Source organism: Eucalyptus grandis, chromosome 7, assembly GCF_016545825.1.
Source record: "Eucalyptus grandis isolate ANBG69807.140 chromosome 7, ASM1654582v1, whole genome shotgun sequence".
In the NCBI taxonomy this organism is placed as follows: domain Eukaryota; kingdom Viridiplantae; phylum Streptophyta; class Magnoliopsida; order Myrtales; family Myrtaceae; genus Eucalyptus; species Eucalyptus grandis.
In genome coordinates, this window is record NC_052618.1 from 30,376,750 (window position 1) to 30,397,562 (window position 20,813).

Consider the following 20,813-nt stretch of genomic DNA (forward strand, 5'->3'; position numbering starts at 1 on the left):
TGAGAACACTTACACCTGTAATAGGAAGACGCTTAACCCAAACTTCGTGAACTATTCATGCTTTATTTAGCACTATGTGACTGCTCCTCAGACCATGGTTCCAACAATACAGAGTGACGGACATGGAATAATTTCGATAAACTCACCGCAAACTAATTTGTAGACCCACCACTATATGTAGAATAAAGTACACCTACCCTCAAATGTAGAAAAAATACTAAGTCAAGTCCAGTACAGATGTCAGTACAAATGTCTTAACAAAACTGCTCATGACTGTTGTACTTCAGATATCGGCACACCATAACACAACAAATGATTCATACATTGTGACATCAAGCAAGGAGAGGATCTTTATTGATGCCAGTGCTCAAAGTCGATTAATGGCATGAATCTGGAAAAGCCTTATCAATTTGTTATAGAGATGAGAGATGGGACTATCAATAAAAGCTACACAGCGAAATCGTTGGAATAAATTACACAGATTCATCCATAATGACTAACCTAAACAGAATAGCCCCTGGTACACTTACACATACCTCAGCAACTATAACAAAAATTTTGTAAACCTGTCTTGAGGAAATTCTGCAAAAACAAGGGGAATGTCTTTAGCATTATAGCACGTGAGGGAGATCTATTTCCTGTTCCACCTTGTTCTTCACAAAAAGTCGTGGAATTGCAGAGTCATTGTGAGAGGCGACTAAGGCCGTCCATTAAAGCAGCTGTGTGCTCGGGCTTCCCGACTGATACACGGACATAACCCTTCAACTCTTTGTTGTTGTAGTGACGGATCATGACACCCATTTTGGCAAGGTCCTCCTGCATCAATTTGGACAAGCAATACTTTGTGGAAAATAAAGGAAGAGGGGGAAAAAAATTTCAAGGATTCAAGGAATTCAGTGAATATGTCATCAAAAGAGATCATCTAATCCTTGCAACATGTAAATATTAGTGGCCATAATAACAGATGACAGTATAATAGAGGAACTCAACAAAGATAACATCAAAGAAAGAATTTTTTAATGTCCTTTTTACAGGTGAATCCTTGAATGTCTGTCCTTTTTACAGGTGAATCCTTGAATGTCTGTCTTAAGCTCTCAATGCATATTAAAATTAGAGAGTCCTAACTTACCTTCAGCTTTTTAGCATCCATTCCTGATGTAACCTCGCAAAGAATGAAATTAGAATGGCTAGGATATGGATTGAGAAATGGAACTCCCATTAGAAGTTTAAAAAGCCTCTCCCTTTCTTGTACCAGAGCGTTTTTAACATCCTGGTAATAATCAACAAACAGTTCAAAGATAGGGCTTTGAGAATTATAAACATTGATGCTTTGCTTTCAGATTACTAAATGTAGAATTCCGTGGAGAATGTCATCAATAATTAACTAAGAATTACCTCCAGATAAGTTGGATTCTGCAATGCTGCACATGCAGCAACTTCAGCAGCAACAGATACATTATAAGGTTGCTTCGCTCTCCACAAATACTCAATAATGCTCAAGGGAAATGCTCCGTAACCCACTCGAAGTCCAGCTAAAGCTACATTGGCATAAATTTGCCGACATCCATGAATTTAAAGGCTCCTCAAACAAATTGAAATAGCACAAGCATAATCTGTCAATCTCCAGAAACTGCGACACTGTGTGCTTACCAGCTCTTTTGCTAAATGTCCGGAGAACAATCAAGTTCTCATACTTCTTCACCCATTTCATCCTAGACTCAATCCCCGAAAACTCAATGTATGCTTCATCCAACACGACCAGCACTGGGAGTTTCAGGATTTTAATGAGATCTTCATCACCAATAATACTGCAGTATTAGTACACTGAGTCAAGAATTGGCAGATAGCTCTGTCACTACAATACCAACAACTACTATTACACTATCAGATTAGCAGATCCAGATTATATTATATAAAGGAAATCACAATTATAAAAGTGTGTATCATCTTTATAGCGTGAATTGCACAAAATTGCGACGCAAGATGCAATGGCAATTAACAAAAGTGACCTTTATTGTGAGTTTTAATGCAGTAGTAAGTAGAAAAACCGACAATCAACTCACTCATTTAGATGTTGAACTCAGACATCTTAATGATTCGAAGTTCGAAGTCAAGTGTCATACAGAACATAATATATATCTGTGTGTGTGTGTGTGTGTGTGTGTGTGTGTCTATTATATAAATTTAAAGCATAAGTACTCGGAATTGAGAGATACCTCCCATCTGGATTATTAGGAGAAGTTAAAAATATGCATTTAGGGTTCTCCTTCTCAACAGCATCAGCAATGAGTTCCACATTTAAGCTGAAGTCCGGCTTCCTAGGAACTGGAGAAGAAGATCGAAAAGAAAATGATAAGCTCAAAAGTTGCGGTATGTTTCATTGTTAAGTTGAAGAATACATACTGAACAAAAGATAAAAGCAGATTCAATATTAAATACATCTATTAAGATTGTCACTCAGAACAGAAAAAGAACTCATCTGCAACTGATCACCTTTGATAACATGTGCCCCATTAACTGCAGCATCAAACTCATACATTGTAAATGTTGGAGGGCAGTCCACAATCTTATCACCAGGATCCAGAACACATCTGCATGACATATTTACAAGTCGATTAGGACATGTGCAATACTAATGTCAAGATAACTTTAAGGGCCAAAAGAAATGCTTCGTCTAACCGCATAATTAAATCGATTAGTTCATCTGCTCCACATCCCGCAAGAATGTAATCAGCTTCAAGGCCAGAATCCACAGCAAGAGCAGCACGGAGCCGGCGGCTCTCTGGATCAGGGTATACATATGGGAATTTCATTGACCCTAGAGCTTCAAAAACCTGCAAATTCCGAAGATTTAACAGAGGAGACACAAGAAAACTTAATAACAGATGGTCTATTCAAACGAGTGAAGCTTTACTACTACTACCACTCCTCCTCGTCCTCCTCCTCCTACTACTACTACTACTGTTGTTGCTGTTGTTGTTTGGATAAGTAGCTAACCGAAGCTTTAACAAAGAACAAGATTCATTTATTCGTAATTATTAAGAAAAAGAAACAGTAATATATTATTTTGCACAGTCAAATCATTTATGAAACTTACCTCCGGAGGAGGACCATAAGGGTTTTCATTTGCATCTAATTTGATAATGTCCTCTGGTTTTCTTCCAAGACGAGTAGACAAAACCTGCAGTAGATACACAACGCTAACATCAACATAGAACTTATGACAATGTCCAGTTTGTGCATTAACAATTGCAAATGAAGTGTCATGCTTCATGTATTAATGAAAATAGGAGAACCAAACAACCGTAGCATAAACAAAATTATGTCCCATGGAACAGGAGTTCAAAGGTGTACAATGGTTGGGAGGACTTCCACAATCAGTTTTTTTGGTAAAGGACTTCCACAATCAGTTGACATTCATTCAGACTGGAAAATGGGAGGAGAATTACCTTTGGCTCAATTCTCGGTGCATAAACGAGACTTAAAAGAATCAATTCCCCACCTTAATCTATATTCCTAGGAACCAAGAGCCTGCAGTAGGAGATTGTAATAAAGATTGAATTTTCTAAGGCAAGCCCAAGATTGAGAAGCGAAATCCTTGGCGCCTAGATAAATCAACTTAGGTGACTTATAAGAAACTCCAAAACTATAAGCCAGAAACACTCTCCCACCTAAGCATCAACAATGACATTTAAAGCACAATAGCCGCAAAGCTCACACCTTTCGCAAGAGTACACTAAAAGGTTCAAAAGGACCAGCTTCAGCACTAACCTCAAAAGGCAAAATGGGCTGGTAAGGAGACAATTTCCTCAGATGAGGCCGAATGAACGAGTCGCCGGTCAATTCCCGGTTGGCCTCGCTCAAATGCTGGACGTCCACGGTGGAGGCCATGGCGACGACCCCCCTCCGCCTTCCCTCGAGCGAGCAAACGGGTCGCCGGGCGCCGTTCAATTTGGCAGACCAAAGAGCGGAGAAGCTGCTTATTTCAACCACACCCATCAAAAATCAATCTGCATGGTGTTCAAATTCAACGATCAAGGCACTAAAAATTCGGCATAAAAAAAAAAAAAAAAGCGGGCAAGAGAGAGAGAGACGGAGATCGGTCCATGCGTACCGGCGGCTTTTCCCGGGCGAGAAGTCCGGTTGTCCGGTCCGGGCAGGGACGCGGCGGAGGGCAAAAACCCTAGACGTCCGCGAGGTGTTTGTGAAAATGTCGGAAACGGAGGGACTGGTTCGTTCCCACGGACAGGAATGAGCCTCGGACAGTGACGTAGGATTTGAAGAAACAACGGAAGAGAAGACAGAACTGAGGCTGGAGGATTGAGGAGTTGCGACAAATGCAGTTTAGGTATCGAATCCCTTTGATATTTTTGTCCATGTTTCGATGGACTTTTTTATATTCTCTGTACCCGGCGTATCCATGTCCCCGCAATTAAAGTTGACTCAAGTTGGGAAAATTTAAGGAAAAATGATAGTCCTGAATTTTAATTCAATATGAAATATGGTATTTAAATTTTAGCTTAATATATAATGTCACATTTGAACTTTTAATTTATTTAATATGATCAATGAACTTTCGATATATATTTAATTTAATCTCTCGATCTATATGTTAACGTTCAATGTAGCTCATAAACTTGAATTAATCAAAGGATTCACTTTTCAAATATTTTCAGATTTTTCATGATAATGAATACAACAAGAATGTATGAACCTTCAGTTTGATGCCGGTCGCTAACCCAAAATTTAAATAAAGACTCAAAGTAAATTAATTTTTGTAAATGAGGATTCAATTTAGTGTCAGATAAAGGTGTTAGCTCGTATGTGATTTTCACATCACTTTTTAGGATTTCTTTTTGTTCTTTTTTTTATTTTTCTTTCTTCTTCTCTATGTTCATTTCTTGTTGTTTTTTTTTTTTTTTCCTTCTTCTGCACCGGTGAAGTCGCCGGAGAAAAGATGAAGCGGGAGGCCTCCACGAGAAATTTGCTGACCGATCACAGTTGTTGTAAGAGGAGGAATTCAAACTCGTCTTCCCTTTCTTCGTCGACGTTATAGACAAAAGGAAATTCCCAATCTTTGACTTTGAGAAAAGAGAAGACAAAAAACAAATGTCTTTTTGACTTGGAGACTCCACCATTGTGTGACTTCTCTTGATAAATTGATTTTCTCCGCTTTTGCGGCATGACGTGAGACTCTCCAAAACCCAAACCTTCGGTTTGCCGTGAGTAAGCGATGATTCATTTGTTAGTAAAATATGGCTTCAAATTAGGTAGAACAATGAAGTCGGATCGAGTAATCAAGTCGGACTTTGAGTATGATATCACTTTCTTTAAGAATTTATTTACCCCACAAAGTTGCTAATGGTCACTGGAAATTTTCTCCAAGATACAACAAAGTCTCAAATGAGAATACTATATAACAATTCTAAGATTTCTCCGCGATCTCTCATAAAACAATTAGAAACAATGGCTATAGTTTCTTTTAAAAAAAAAACAAAAAATTGAAGAAGATGTATTTTTGATCTCAAAACAAACGTATTTATATTTATCTTTCGAATAGAGGCAACCCTTCAAAAGGTTGCAAAAGAACGAAGACAACATTTCGTAAACAAGTACGCCTCAAATGTTACATTGAAAAGACATAAAAAAATTCGGAATTAAATAAATAAAAATAAAAATAACAAGAAATTTTCGTGAACAAAACAGATTGCTTCAACAAGACTTTATAGTTAATATTTTATAAAAATAAATCCAAATTTTCAATAAATAAAATTAATGCTTGTCGGTTAATGCTAAATCTCGTCCATGTGTGCACTCACATCTTTTCGATGTGGGACAAGGCACCTCTTCATTTGTTTTGTAAATAAATTACCAACATCATTCCTATTCAAAGACAGTATTAAGCAAGAGGACAAATTCAAAGCAGGTGAGTGAGAACAACCTCCCCTACCATGCAAAGAGGGGGTAAGAGAAACTTGATGTTTACCTATTCAACTGAAAGGGATATGGCGGCCATAGCAACAAGTGAGAAGAGAAAGGATGGCCATCGGCGTCATCGCGCAAGCACTAGATGGAAGAGCGATAGTAGGTGATGTCGGTATAGTGGTTCATACTTTTTTTTAATCGGAATAGTGGTTCACACTTCGCCGTGAGTTCTTGACACCGAGCAAGATCAGGCAGTGAAAGTGGCTTGGCACCAATGCGAAAGGCAAAACAAAAAAGAGGAAGATGAATAGTGAGAAGAAGAAAGAAAGAAATTGCCTAAATGAAAATGCCAAGGTCATTGCTTGGAAAGTAGCACGTGAGAGATACATACGAGCTCAAGTCCTTATTTCTATGTTTTTTTTTGGCTGTGGGTATATAAAGTCATTTTCCTATGAATCTCTGAATGTAGGTGATTGATATAAAGCGACCTTCAAGTAAAATACAAAAATAAAAAAGAGAGGCTGGGCATGGATGTGCATGGCATGGAATTTAGACAAGCTTTGGTGGCGACCAAAGGCAAACATCGGCGGCGACCAGAGGCTATCGTAAAAACCAAGCAAGCGTCGATCAACAAAAACACCAGGTGATGGAGATCAACAAAACTCAGCAAAGCTAAGGCAAGACTCATGGAGGTGGCAACCTCGGGTGAGGGCCGACAAGGTTGAGTGACCTCAAGGAAACTAGCCATCAGGGTCACGTGACCTTAAGCTTCCCAGGTCTGGCCTTTGACGGTCAACACAACCATAGATGAAGGTTGCCGAAGTCATACGACCCTAGTGACACTATGGTCACATGACCTCAAACAAGTCAAATCTAGATTTCAGCATTGCGCAAGCCTAGCACCAAATTTGATTTGGACATCGGGCAAACCGGGCAACCCTACATCGGTATTTTTCCAACTCCAAATATTCAGGCTGAAGACGAACAATCATGAGGGCAAGACTTGAATAAAAAAAATATAAGTGGGATTAATTTTGGAAGGAAAAAATTCATCAACCTTGAAATCTTCCGAAAATGCTAAAAGCCCAAGATAGAATGAGATCTCCACTTGCTTCGGCTTTCAACTTTGCCTATGTTGACATTTTCCTAAAGCGGTCAAAAAAAAATTACCGATGACCAAGCTTTTGCACAAGAATCTTTAGAGCTCATTTGCACAAGTTTTGGGAAAGGGGCCTCTAAAGACCTTCATGGCCTTGCTTGTCACCCAAGTTTTGCGAGGGCCTTCATGTCCTTGGCTGCAAACGAGGTGACCCATCCCCATCTAGGTAAATCCTTCATAGGTAGCCATAAAAAGAAATTAAAAAAATAAAAAAAATTGTACACATCAACGTCACCCATGTCATATAGGATAATTGGTGCCCACGTTAACTATTTTCAGCCAAAATTAGCCGAAATTACTTAATTAGCAAATTATCAGAAGGCTAAAGACTAAAGTGATCAAATTAAAAAGATTATGACTTAATTGACATAAGTGTAATAGGTTTATATCTTTTTTGATAATTTTTCTAAAGGTTACTAATAGTTAGAGTGAGTATCAACTCGAGTTCAATTCAATAATAAGATCAAATCAATATGGACCGACAGGCATGAGGTCAGTTTTAGGGAGGACTAGTTTGATTCCCAATAACCCAACTGGTTTCCGGTTCTAGATCGGAACCGATCCACCTTAAAACCGATCATCCTTTAACTGACAAGTACATACTCTTGGGCAACCCATCCAAAGCATCCTTTCTTCCTGGGCTCAAAAGCCTTTTTTTCAAAGAGGGCCCTTTAGCCTTGTGCTTCTGGCGGGTTGCCATTCCTGCCCTTACCTCTCTCGATCCAGCAACGTCCAAATCTGATCGGCTCGGTTCTTGTAATTCCCGTTCCGACGAACTCTCACCAATGAAAACCTAGAAGACTTCCTGTCCCCCTTCCGCATCCGCGACCCCGTTGTAGGTTGCTAGAAATCGAGCTCTCCCGGACCAGACCCTGTTCGAATTCGTTCCGAAATGGGGAAGAACCAGGCGTACAAGGCCATGCAGAGAGCCCGGGTGGGCTCCAGCTCGGCCGTTCCCGACCAGATTGAGGATGGCATGGTTCGTACCCTTCCATACCATTCTTCTTGAATTGAAACTCCGTTTTTTCTCGTGCTGGTCTGATTTGTTTCGATTGGTATGGAGAAATCGGCTTGGCGGGTTCTGTCGGGTTGGGGGGCGTTTTGTTGTATGCCCAGGGAAGTTTGTTGAGTGATTGGCTTGCTGGGGTGCTCGATGTGGTTGCTATCTTGAAATGGTTGACCTGATTTTGGGGAAGTTTCTTGGTCGTTTTTTGTAGCAGCTGAGGATTTCGAAGTCCTCGTTTTTGGGTTTCTTGATGGGTGAACTGGGTTAGTGTCGCCCGGGACTCTTCAAATGTAATTGTTCGTTTGAAATTCCGCAGCCGTTGGTGCCTTTTTTGCACTTAAGTCTTTTAAGAATTGATCTCGAGTGTAAACCCCCTTCTCAGATATGGTGCTGTTTCGTTTATGTACTGATTCAATTTAGTGATTTTGTAGGATGGTATTGCTTTTCAGTGGGTGTGATCAGTACGCAATAGCATAGGTTAAAATTTCGTTCTTACTTATAAACTTAGGAGGGACTTTTGAAATTGTTGTTTCCATAATTTGTTTTTGTGCAAAAATGCGGTATTATTAATGGAATGGAATGACAATGATGTTAGTTCTGCGGGAGTTTGAATTCTAGATAATTCAGGAATTGGTTAAAGTCTATTGGTACATATAGCATATGCCCGTCTTCACAGCCCCAAGGTGCAGAACTATCTGGTGAATCCAAGACATGCTCAGTTCCTTGGCCATCATAGATGCACTAGAACTAAATATCGGTCATTTAGGTTTTTGTGTTGTCAAATATGGATTGTCCTGGCCTGTGTGGTCATCTTGTCTCAAGCCGTGGTTATTCTTATTAGAAGCCCGAGGATGGTGTTGTAACCCTGTTCAAGGGTTAAATTTAATTTTCTTGTCCCAAGCAACATGCTATTGTGCCTTTTTGTGATGCTTTATGCTCTGAAAAATTTAGTGGAGGTTTATATCGTTAGTAGAAGATTTCTCATCGGCTAAACAATTACGACTGCAAGATTTGGCTTCGTTGTCAGTGCTGTTTGTTTTCTTTTTTCTTGGAAGACTATGCTTCCTGGACAGTCATTGATGAGGAGAGTCGCAGGTGGATGGTTCATTTCATTCACCAGCTTGGCATGCTGCTCGTTTGGCAAGCCTTAATACCTCACACAGTCACTTGGGAAGAATTCAAACAGAAGCAGAAGGTAATATGTTGAAACTAATTATACCTCTAGAACTAAATTCTTGTTCTCACTTTTCAATATTGGCTTATTCTTGCTATTTTATCACAGTGAAATATGTCTTTTTTCCCCATTCTGAGATACTCTCAAGAATACAACTAATAGCCGGTGCATGATTGTTTAATCTTGTCCAAGAACTTATATAAAGACTAAACATACTGACAGAAATCTTTCTGGTATAGCCAAGATATTTTGCTCTTTTTCATATCTTTTCCCATATTCTTGTTTTTTCCCTGTAACTTTTCCCCCATGGAGGCATCACATACTGCCTATTTTCTTGAAGGCATTATGAATGAATCTGTTTCAGTTTTGTTAGTCAGTAATCTGGTTTTATGCTTGATATTCCATACCAGTTCCATGCATGCAAATTTCTAATCTTCTATTAGCTCTGAATTATGCTGTGGACATCTAAAGGCCCTCACTTTTATATATATAAGTGCATGGTCTCCTTAGTACACCACGTGTAAGTTGTTATGCAGAGTAACTCTTGTAGTCACTAAAAGGGTAACAAATTGTTAAGATTAATTGTTTAAAGTAATAAAGAGTGTTATCCTAATTGGACCTTGTTCTTGAGTTTTAAATATGGAGCAGACGTGCATTGTGTTATCTTGATCTGGGCAAGCTGCATGCGTAAGCTTGTACTTGGACTCTTAATTCATACATTGGTTTACTTGATCATATCTTGGGTCTAAATCTCTTTGTTTGGGTGTGAGCTTTCAAAATTCAAATGGTCAATTTAAATTTGTCACTGATTGTATATTTTACTAGGAAGAAGAGATCAAGAAGGGGCAAGTGGAAAAAGACAAAGATAAGATGATGAGAGAGTACAGAGCGCAGCTGGATGCTGAAAGGGCACGCAAGCTTGCCCATGGAAGAAACCACTCTAGTAGTAAATCTAAGCGGAAAAAGGGTATGTAACAACCACTGGGGCCCTGCAACTTCTATGCACGTTTTAGTTCCTTTATTAAATCGGAAATGTCTTTGCAGATCGAAAGGAGAAAGATGAAAGGAAACGCAGCAGCAAGAGAAAGGTGCCTATCCTTTTTCTTAATGCTAGTAATGCTTATTCTGTTTCTTGTACATGTGATTGGTCTTTAGTCTCTCTGAGTGGGATTAGTCCTTTCTCGTAAGTTCACCTTTCATTTTTGTAGTCCACCTTGTAAAAGATCAATAAAAGCTCATGATATTCCGCATTTAGGCACTTTCTTTTTTGTGGAAGACGTATTTTTTTCCAATGGACTTATGCATCAGGCTAGACTGTGTCCATGAGTGGATGATAAACATTAAGACTATATCATTTGTCTAGAAAATCGTGGGAAGTGCCATCATTTTTTAAAATGGGATCTCTAGATGTGCTTATTATTGCTGTTCCATTGCTTTTTTAGTATTGCTTTCAATAGCTATTCTAATTATTGCTTAGAACTTGGATGGGGATTTGTTCTTTTTTTAATATAAGATGGACACCAAACACTTGAGAAGTGAGTATTGTGTTGCTCTCTCTCTCTCACACAATTGTGCCCACATGCAAGGCCCTCCCCCTCCGAAAAAAAAAAAAAATACTGCTCTTTCTTCTTTCTTATTCTCCTTCTTAAGCGGTTTTTCCACTATTGGAACGGAGGCCATTTCTCTACGTCTAGTTCTGACTTCTGTGGAGCTAGCTTGGCTCACATTCCTGATTCATGTTAAAGTGGGTTGCTAACATATAAAGAGTGACGAAAGATCAGAAAGTACAATGTGAAGGATGCACCTAGTGAGGACTCAATTTTTTCAACAGTATGTTTGGGTACTTCAAAATCGAAAGTGAGCCTTTTCCTCTCTTCAGAGAAGGCAAGGATTCTTCTTGTTCCATCAGATGATGAAGGAAGAACGACTGGTTCTCCATTCTTCCCACATTTCCAGGCTTCGTTTGCTTTTGGGAGGGGGTTTCTTTTGTCAAACTGAAGTTGAGAACTGGTTCACCTTTGGGGGAACATGTATATCTAGTCCAGGGTACCTCAATTATTTCATGATCTTGAATTCTTTTGTTGATTCTTTCTGCAGAGGTCAAGGAGGAGATCTTCAGATTCTAGCTCCTCAGGCTCTTCTGATTATTCAAGTGATGAAGAAGAAGAGAGGGAATCCAAAAGATCGAGGTCCAGGTCTAAAAGAAATAAAAAGGAGAAGAAGCACCGGTCTAGCTCCTCAAGCTCATCTTCTGATCATTCAAGTGATGACGAAGAAGAGAGAGAATCTAAAAGGTCCAGGTCCAGGTCTAAAAGAAATAGAAAGGAGAAGAAGCACCGGTCAAGAAAACAGAGTGGCAGCGTTGATGAAGAAACCGGTCCTGTACCACTCTCAAGATTCTTCGAAAGTGTGAAGAGTTAGCAGTTTTGCTGCGTAGCCTGCATGCCTTGTACTTGTAAAGATTATCCTCCTAAAACAGGAGAGGAGTTGATGACTTGATTGTTTCACTTATGCATTTGTTAATCCTGATTTTATCAGCCATCGATATCCCATTTGCACCTCAAGTTCTACTTCTAGCCTTTCCGTAATGGGATGTAAGAATGGTTGAAACTCTTATATTGGAATTAGAATAACATGGCTGCGGAGCTTTGCAGAGCTAAATGAGGAGCGCTTGTATGAAATGTGAACGGCTCTTTAATGAGTGTGGATTTGTCCATGTGAGAGCTAATCTATAACTTTAGTCTCGCTGTTGAGTCGCTCGTATAGAACTGCAATTTCAGTGACTATTAACAAGACAGTCCAACTGATCCTTGGCTGCAACGAGATAGTTCAACCATGCGCTGCGAACTCTCCTTGGATAGTCTCGACGCGGCTAAGAACCCTTTTCTAAGTTTTGTTGTTGCGTCCATATCATTAATCTGCCCCTCACCTCCCTTTTGGTTTCTCCTCCCTTCTAATTAAAGAAAAGCTGCGTTACGTGCCTTATGCACTGGTCATCATAAACGAGATTCTATCAGGCTCAGTTGCATCAGATATGCAAAAGGATTTTATCAGGAATGTCCCCACTATACCCTACTTGATTTGTACCAAAAGATAACAAAGGAATGCATAGCTTGTCCTATCCAGAGAGCCATATAATACAGCAGAATTACCCGTGTCGAAACTACATGTCAAAAGTAGCAGAGCAACCTTAACAATTCCTGTTACAATCGTTCCACGTTAACTGTCCCGTCAACACCACAGAATGGACTTCGAATCATCAACCATGTCCCCGGTGAACGAAATGATGGAGAGTGGCTATAAAATATTCAAGAGATAATTAGTGTCATAATGTCAAATATCATCATCCGCCTCGTCTCAATATCCCTGATTACTCCCCTATTACTCTGATGATTATTCCACATGTCAATAGGCTTTTTTAACCCATTCATATCCTGGTGGTGCCGTCTATACAAAGGTTATGTGCCACAGTCGTATTATTAACATCTCCTTCAGAGAGAGAGAGAGGCATACAAGGAGAATCAGCAGAAGTTGGCTCAATTAACAGGTGGAGCAATAAGAAAACAAAACAGTTAATACAGGCAGTCTTTGAAAATTCTTATGGTTCTCGAAGTCATGAAAAGAATTCAATAGCAGAGCCATCCAGCAATAGGATAAACCATATGTACATGAAGAAATAAATCATCGCCATGTTAAAGCACGGGCATCACACTCGAGAACAGCCACCAAATACTAACAGCATGACTTCCATTACTGTAGATACTCGGGATTAAATGCAAGCGCTTCCCTATAAATTAACTCCCTCATCTGTTCCTCTGTGAGTGCATGCTGCTCAAAGTCGAAGTTGAATGGATTCATGCAAGTCGGCTCATCGCTGATGTCGTGCAGTGAGTTTAGGTAGGGATGAGCCAATGCCTCTTCAACTGTACCAAAGAAACTAAATGTTAAGAGATATAAATCTCCAGGAATGTCTCCCGTCACGAAACAAGCACCACTAAGTGAATTTATGGGGAAACATAGGAAGGAAATTTACAAGATCCCTTTGTCCTATCACCAGAAGAAATCTATAACCTACAACGGCCCTGTATAAAAGAGCAGCCAAGGATCACATTACCTTGGCCAATGACAAAAGCATACACGCCACAATCAGTAAATGAGCAGAACATATATGCAGGACTATTCCCTAATTGAGCCTGATTACATCATGAGATAGCTGATGCAGCTTTGTGAAACTCACGCATAATTTTACATGTTCTCAGAAAGGCTGTGAATCATGACTCACGCTTAAAAGCATATTTAAATGCTCATCACATCTCCCATGTGTTAGGAAAAGCCAAGTGGTTTTTTATTTTCAGCATATAACAAGGCCAATTACCAAATATCAATCATTTTATTTGCAAACTTGGGGAAACTAGTACCAATAATTACCATATGAACAAAAGTCCAAACATCAGGTAACTTCTCTTTTCTTTCTGCGGTTCAAGCATCGGTTTTCTTAATCAGAAAAGAACAGCTCGATGGTGATATTAACAAGTTCAATAGCTTCCCTCATAGCAGAGCAATGTACAGCAGACAGATGGTCAACAAAATTGGCTTCTCCTTTACTAAGGATAGATACATCAACCCTGACAAAACCCTGCAAGATACTCTTTCTTATACCCCACTGACTAGATTAGAGCTTAACTTCAAACTCCAAGATTCATTATCTCTTCACTAGAGATTTTGGCCATGTATGTCTGCAAATGGTGGCTACCACTTTTTGCTTTTGATGAGACTAAGATGGGTGAAGGTGGAAAATTCGTTGAGACAGGCTCCTGGCTCCTGCAGTTCTGACGGTGTGGTCTCAAGATGGAACAAGCTTATACCAAAAGTTTGGAGAAGCATAGGAAGTCAAAGCAATTAAAATTAAAACTTCTACTTTGAATTTTTGGTGGCAGTATAAATCATGCTTTATTTTGGAAAGATCAAGTAAATACTATGCTTTCGTGCTCCTATTTCAAAATGAAAGCAGATGACTAAAGTTGTGGATTGGATGCTGTATTTCTCTACCTCTTCTAGCATAGCACATATAATTTGCAACATGACATTCTCTCAGGCAGATGAATTAACTTATGCATTCTGTAGTGTTTACTATGCTAGTGACTATCAATAAATGACTAATTTAAGTTTCATTATAAGGCCCCATTTGCCGTCTGTATACTAGTCATCCATATCATATGTCGCTACGTTGGCTCCTAGCAGCCAGATATGCATCTATCATCTCAAACAAGTTATGCTATATATACCAATTCTTTGCAGTCACTAGCTTAAGGGAAGTACATGAAAATTTACATAGCATAAAATTCACTATAGTGATGTCTATATTTATGCTATTTTGGAATGTCCAACCCCACATTGAGGTTGTAGAGCACTTACTAGGTTGATAGACTGCTTACACTGCTGTTAGACTGACACATTCACAGTGCTTCAAACACTGACTGCAATCCATATCAACAAGATTGGTATCCGATTGCATAATAGAAGCTTGACATTCTTTGGAGTTGTTATACTCTTTTATACAATTGTCAAGTTCCATGAATATTGATCTTCAAATGTAAGAGGACAAAAGTTTTGGATTAACATTTTTTGTGGGTAATTTGGAACAAAGAATTATGGTTCTTTGCAATTTCACGTCCCCAATCTCCTAGGTTCTGTGTCTAACATAGAGCCCTTAACGTTCTGCACTTTCAGCAGAATAAAGGATGAACATTACTGGTTGTTTATCGGTTTTCATGCGTTCAAAATAGGACTGTATGGCAACAGAAAATCAATTCTGACTTGAGAACTATTTAATGACAAGAAACTGCCAAAGGATGAGCACAGAGACAAGTCACCTCCCCAATCATACCCCAGAAGTGACTTGGCAAAGCCATCAGCATGGATTCTCTCTTGTTCTTGCACATGACCCAATAAGACTAGAGAAGATGCGGTTTCCATATTAAATATGAATGCAAATGTGGTTGTCTCGCTTTTATTTTTTTTAAATGAAAATCTCTCTCAAGCATTCTACCAGTTAGAAGACAATTGAGATAAAGTGACCTACATGAACCTCCATTTTGAACCCTGTTTCTCTACTCATCATTTATTGTTCATTGCCAGAGTTCAGGAACTAAATAGGGGCAGTCTGTTTCAGCCACTTGGCAAATCACATGCCAAGCACTAACCTGACGGGGCAGGAGCATTGACATCTTTCAGAAGTTTACTTCTTCTGAAATGATAGGACCCCTAAGTAATTATCACCGAGACAAATTGATAAACATAAGTAAAATAACTTCATAGCACCATACAAAAGACGAAAAGTTAAGTAGGAAATAACTCCCAACTCATCTTTTAACCGACAAAGAGTTTCTCAAACTATAACCAGATCATTATCGCATGCTCACATAACAGGCCACTATTTTTTGCATACATCCTAGCACCCTTAGCATAACCTGATCCCCTGAGATAGACAAAAGATTATTACAGCCTAAAAGCATTACCAACTTCAAAACAAATGAATACCACACAGAAAATGAAGCAAGCAGATGCAGGTATGGAAGAACATACACAGTCCAAACGAGGAATTGAGCAAATCCCTCGTGCAAATATCTACCTCTTCAATATCAATGACAGTTGCATCAGCAACCGACCCAGTCAATTTACACGAGACTCGTGATAGATTAGGAAAGCAATTAGAGCCCATGCAGAAATGGCTTACAGGAAAGTATCAGAGAACATTTTCGCACCTGTGAGCCTCAGCCTGGGATCGAACGTTAACATCTTCTCAACGAGATCGATTGCAAGTGGGTGGACATGGGGAAACTTTTCAGTGAAAGATTGCCGACGGTACAGAGGAAGCTGTCTGATATACTTCTTAGCATTTTCATTTAAGAACCCCAACTCTGCCTCTGATGGGGTGCCAATCAGCTGCAAGGTCACACAAGCATAACTACCAGATGTCACATCATAACCTCTACAGAGCTAGATCAAATCCGTCTCCAGTGAAGACACAATAATAGTTAATGGTGCAAGAAGAAAGAGTGTAAATTAGAGAATGCCTATCTAGAACGATCTTAGGTGGCAGTTTTTTTGGTTTAGATTAGCAAATACAAGAAGAAAAAGAGCTCCCAAGGGCAAAATTTGCGAGAAAACAAAAAATGCAAGAGAGCAACATGGAAAGAAACTATTCTCCAAAGAGAACTGTTCAACAACTGATCAACTTCATAAAAGTTACCTCCATCAACAAACGCAGCTGTTGCACATGGTCTCTGCCAGGAAACAAGGGTTTCCGATCCATTAGTTCCATAAAGATACAGCCTACAGACCATACATCTATTGCCGCCGTATAGTCTGAAGAATTTAACAATAGCTCTGGTGCACGGTACCATCTTGTGACAACATATTCTGTCATAAAATCAGTTTCAGAAGTGACACGAGCTAGACCAAAATCACATATTTTCAAATCGCAATTTGCATTTAGGAGAAGATTGCTGGGCTTCAAGTCTCTATGCAGAACATTTGCAGAATGTATGTATTTTAATCCTCGCAAGATCTGATATAGAAAATACTGCAAAAGACACAAATGGATAGTCATCAGCCACAATGCAAGTGACTTGAGTATAAATTATATGAGCAGTATACTGCTAAATGATCAGCACCGTGCAGGCATTCAATTTCTAGTGTTTGTAGAAAAGAGGGATCATTTATGATGATAACCTTCATGCATCTTCTATCCAAGCAAGAAATCAATGATACTGCCATCAATGCCATGTAGACGAAATGGGAAAACCAGTCTCATATCATCAAGCTCCCATAAATAAGCAAACCTAGAAGATGGCACCATTCTTTTACTATTCTTCATCACCCCAACGGTTCAAATTATTTCTGACCTAATAAATTCCATAAAAGATCCTTAAATTGTGTCTACAAATAATGATCTGCCCGTACTTATTTACGACTAAACTATCAAATAATCATTTTGATAAGAACCATAAAGTCTTGGTTCATATTCCCGTAGAGAAGTCTCCAATTCATTACTCCGTAGCTCTAATATCTTTTAAATGAAGATATTATATAATTGCCATAGAAGGACACTTTCAATATTTTATCCCAGGATTGGCTGAATGAAATTCCAGCCAACATTACATATATGAAATAACTAGTTAATATGTACTACCAGCATCATTTAGTGCCCCCTTTATTTTCTGTGTCAATGCAAGAAAAACTTTAATTGTAATATCCGTTTCGAAATTTGACAGCTAAAGATCGTATGATATCTTTGCTCTCTTGGCTTCTTACTATAATACAGATTTTATTTGAAAGTTCCCAATAACTTTTTTTTGGTCAATTCCCAATAACCTAATTAAGACCCAGCAAATGACAAGAAAGCAGCGGATGGCAACTCCCACTAGCATAATTACGAACCAGCTACTGACAAGAAAGCAATATCCCATCTAGAAGGAAGCGCCAATATCGTACAGTAAATGGCAAAATGAAACCTGACAATGCTCCTCAGACAATGCTTGGTTGGAACGAATAATTTGATGCAGATCAGTGTCCATAAGCTCATATGCAATATAAACATCATTGAACACCTCTCTCTGTGGCGGTGGAATAATATCCCTAATTGCCACAACCTGCATTAACATAACAGAACCTCACATAAGCATACAAGAATCATAATAACTGAAAAGCAAGTTCTGTTAAAATTGCCATGCAATACCAGTTCTGCATTGATTAAAGAGCTTATTTTGTATCTGGCAGGATAGCCACGCCTTAAATAAATGTAGCTTCATTAAGGTCCACGTGCATGTGGATTCTCACCAATCATAGTTCAAAACTTGTTCTTTATACCAATAAGAACTACTTTCATACCATTACAAATTGCATCCAGTCAGGATATAACCACCTATTCCATCTCTAAGAATGATGAGTATCAGTGCCCTTCTATATAAGTATAATAGAAATTAAACTTTTGAGAATTTTTGCCTCCAACATAAGAATAGTCATCAATGATACCCAAATAACATGTCTATCATTTATTTCGACTGAAATGGGATCGTACCCCAATTTATGATATTTTTGGTTGTGTTTTGTTCCAAAAATAAGCAGAAGGAAATGTGAATTATCTAGGAAAATAAAGTGGAGGAAGAAAAGGTCTTTTCTTCTGGCATTTGGGAAGAAGGAGGGAGGGAGGAAAAGAGAGAGAATGGAGGTAAAATTCTGATCATGTATGTTAAAAACAACGAGGGTAGCCTTCTAGAAATGATTAAAAACTGTCAAACAAAGTAAAATAACAACATTACCCATACGTAACACTTCCTTTTCAATTTGCTTGTACTTTCTAACCACAAAAGCTATAATTCAACACAAGTACACCATATCAACATTTACTCAGCTCAAACTATAAAGATTTAAAAAATTTCATCAAAATGCAATTTCAATTAAAACCATCACAAAACAAATCATCGGCTTGAGGACTTCTAATATTTCACCTACGAAAGGTTTGTGATGTGGGGAAAAAGAGATGCAACAAACAAGACATTATTAGCCAGCTATACTTGACAGTCGATTGTGTTAAGTTTTAACTACTGAAACAGATAGCAAAAGTCTTTCTCACTAGATCTTTCAGAGATCTTCCCATGTTTCCTAGCAACAGCACTTAAAAGACATATGAACTGAAAAGTTCAAAGAAGGGACGTTCAACTCTGTAAGTAGCACAGTGACAATAAGACCTTCTATATCTTGATGCATGATGACAATAAATTACCTGGCGTTTCAGTATGTTCTCTGTCTCATTAACAACTGGTGCTAGACATGGTATTATATTATAATAACATGGGAGGCTAGATTCTCTTAAGCAATCAATACCCCTTCTAGTGAAATAGAAGATTCAACAGCTCTACTATTTGCTGCACTAACTCTTAATTCGTTGTCCACAGCAGGAAATGCTAATTCACCTGTACTGCACATTCGTTAGACTTAGAACTGAGACAGCAAGCAACGTAAATGCACCATTGCACAATATCGATGGCACTGCCAACACCCATAAGCCAACCATCAAAGAAAACAACACACTTCAAACGACCCGGAAAGCCATGCTCAATCACGTAACGAACAAAATTCTGTACGCATGGGATTCACTGACGTTTTCATGGTCCATGTGCCGGAGAAGCTTGATCTCACGGAGAGTCCTCTTCGCATCGATCTTGTTATCGAAAGCATTAGCAATCTTCTTTATGGCCACGTGCTCGTTCGTCTCCGAATTCAAAGCCGAGCTGAAACCAATAAAAAGGAAGCACAACCCAATCAAAAACAAATAAAAAGAAAACTTTAAGCATCGCATATGATAAGGAATTAAACAGAAGCAGCTATTTCGAGTCGATGATGCATATCAGCAGCCAAGCCCGAGCTTCTTCCGACACCTACCAGACGATGCCGTAGGCGCCCTTGCCGATGGGCATGATGGGGGGCTTGTACTTGGCGGTGACCTCGAAGATGTTGCCGAAGATGTTGTACTGGATGAAGCGGCCCCGTGGCTGAGCGTCGCCGGGATGTTCTCGATCCCCTGCGGCTGCGCCTGCTGCGGCTGGTGCTGCTGCTGCGCCGGCGCCGGCGCCGCCTCCGACATAACGGCATCCGCCGGCTGAGGAGCCCCGCCGTCCATCGGTGGTGGTGATGGTGGTGGTAGAAATAGAGAGGGAGAGAGAGAGACAAAGAAAGCCCTAGGATTTGGGGGTCGCGATTCCGTTACAGTGGAGGAGAGAGAGGGGATTGATCTGGGGGAATTCGGTTAAGGTGGGTTTTGACTGTTGGCCTGAGTTGGGCGATGGCTTTTTGTGGGGGGAGATTCCGCGGTCAACCGTTCCGACTCACTGACTCGGTCCCCCTGTCTCTCTCTCCCTGTGCCTGTGTGGATGCAGAAATGCAAATGAAAAAGGGAGGAGCTTTTGAGTGGGAAAGGTCGTTTTCCTTTCCTCCCTGTTTTTGTTTCCTTTCTGCTGCGCCTGCTGCTGCTGCTGTTCATCTGCCCTGTGATGATTCCACCACCTGTATTTCTCCCTCTTTTTTTTCTTTTTTTTACCCTTCTTCTTTCCTTCTTCCTTTCTCTTTCCTTTCTTTTTGACTTTTTTAATTGATTAAAAGAATGTCCATCCGAAAAAAAGATGCTAATTTAAGGATTAGGGGCGGCTCTATATCCACCTCTCGAAATGACTGTTCAGGCCGAAGCGACACCTTCATCTTATTCGCTCGGTACTTTGTCAAATATTCCTCTCGGGCCGTCTCGCCTGATCGTCTCCCGATGAAGAAGAACTCGGTCGAGAAGGATGGAGTTTAGATTTGTTTTTGGATTGCACTTAAAATTGCCATCCATACTGAGGAAAGATCGTTGCCCACGATAGAAATAGGTTCGAGGGCTAACTTTGTATTGGTGCCGGAGTTTTGGGAGAGTAATAAATAACTTCTTGAAAGTTGTCGTTGTTGATTTATGATATATTCAGTTGTCACTCCATTATAACTTAACCGTTTGT

The 20,813-nt window shown here is 39.5% G+C and overlaps 3 protein-coding genes across 4 annotated transcripts; 1 reads left to right on the forward strand and 2 right to left on the reverse strand.

Moving 5' to 3' along the window:
• Positions 1 to 327: 327 nt before the first annotated feature.
• On the reverse strand, positions 328 to 4,356 carry LOC104453292 (histidinol-phosphate aminotransferase, chloroplastic). 2 transcript variants are annotated; one of them, XM_039316383.1, is made up of 10 exons: positions 4,115 to 4,356; positions 3,772 to 4,010; positions 3,098 to 3,181; positions 2,680 to 2,834; positions 2,494 to 2,591; positions 2,217 to 2,325; positions 1,651 to 1,808; positions 1,396 to 1,538; positions 1,130 to 1,270; positions 328 to 816 (listed from the first exon to the last, which is right to left on the reverse strand). In XM_039316383.1, the coding sequence occupies exons 2-10, from the start codon at positions 3,997 to 3,999 to the stop codon at positions 682 to 684; spliced, it is 1,251 nt and encodes a 416-aa protein (XP_039172317.1). In that variant the 5' UTR covers positions 4,000 to 4,010; positions 4,115 to 4,356; the 3' UTR covers positions 328 to 681. The 2 variants fall into 2 exon arrangements, with proteins under 2 accessions (XP_039172317.1, XP_039172318.1); XM_039316384.1 differs by having other exon boundaries at positions 596 to 816; positions 3,772 to 3,976.
• Positions 4,357 to 7,780: 3,424 nt separating this feature from the next.
• LOC104453293 (pre-mRNA-splicing factor 38B) lies at positions 7,781 to 11,925 on the forward strand. Its single transcript, XM_010067811.3, is given in 6 exon segments — positions 7,781 to 8,063; positions 9,186 to 9,244; positions 9,246 to 9,285; positions 10,090 to 10,231; positions 10,309 to 10,352; positions 11,362 to 11,925. Coding segments are annotated over 6 exon segments (696 nt in total). The 5' UTR covers positions 7,781 to 7,976; the 3' UTR covers positions 11,686 to 11,925.
• Positions 11,926 to 12,782: 857 nt separating this feature from the next.
• On the reverse strand, positions 12,783 to 19,948 carry LOC104428053 (mitogen-activated protein kinase homolog MMK1-like). Its single transcript, XM_039316909.1, is given in 7 exon segments — positions 12,783 to 13,187; positions 16,029 to 16,209; positions 16,517 to 16,849; positions 17,781 to 17,918; positions 19,430 to 19,559; positions 19,711 to 19,816; positions 19,819 to 19,948. Coding segments are annotated over 7 exon segments (1,191 nt in total). The 3' UTR covers positions 12,783 to 13,014.
• Positions 19,949 to 20,813: the final 865 nt, after the last annotated feature.

Coding starts and splice junctions, on each gene's coding strand:
- LOC104453292 (XM_039316383.1), bottom strand. CDS start 3,999: ATGGGTGTGGTTGAAATAAGCAGCTTCTCCGCTCTTTGGTCTGCCAAA. Junction 1,539..1,650: donor GACATTTAGCAAAAGAGCTG/GTAAGCACACAG, acceptor ATGCCAATGTAG/CTTTAGCTGGACTTCGAGTG. Junction 817..1,129: donor TGGATGCTAAAAAGCTGAAG/GTAAGTTAGGAC, acceptor AAATTGATGCAG/GAGGACCTTGCCAAAATGGG.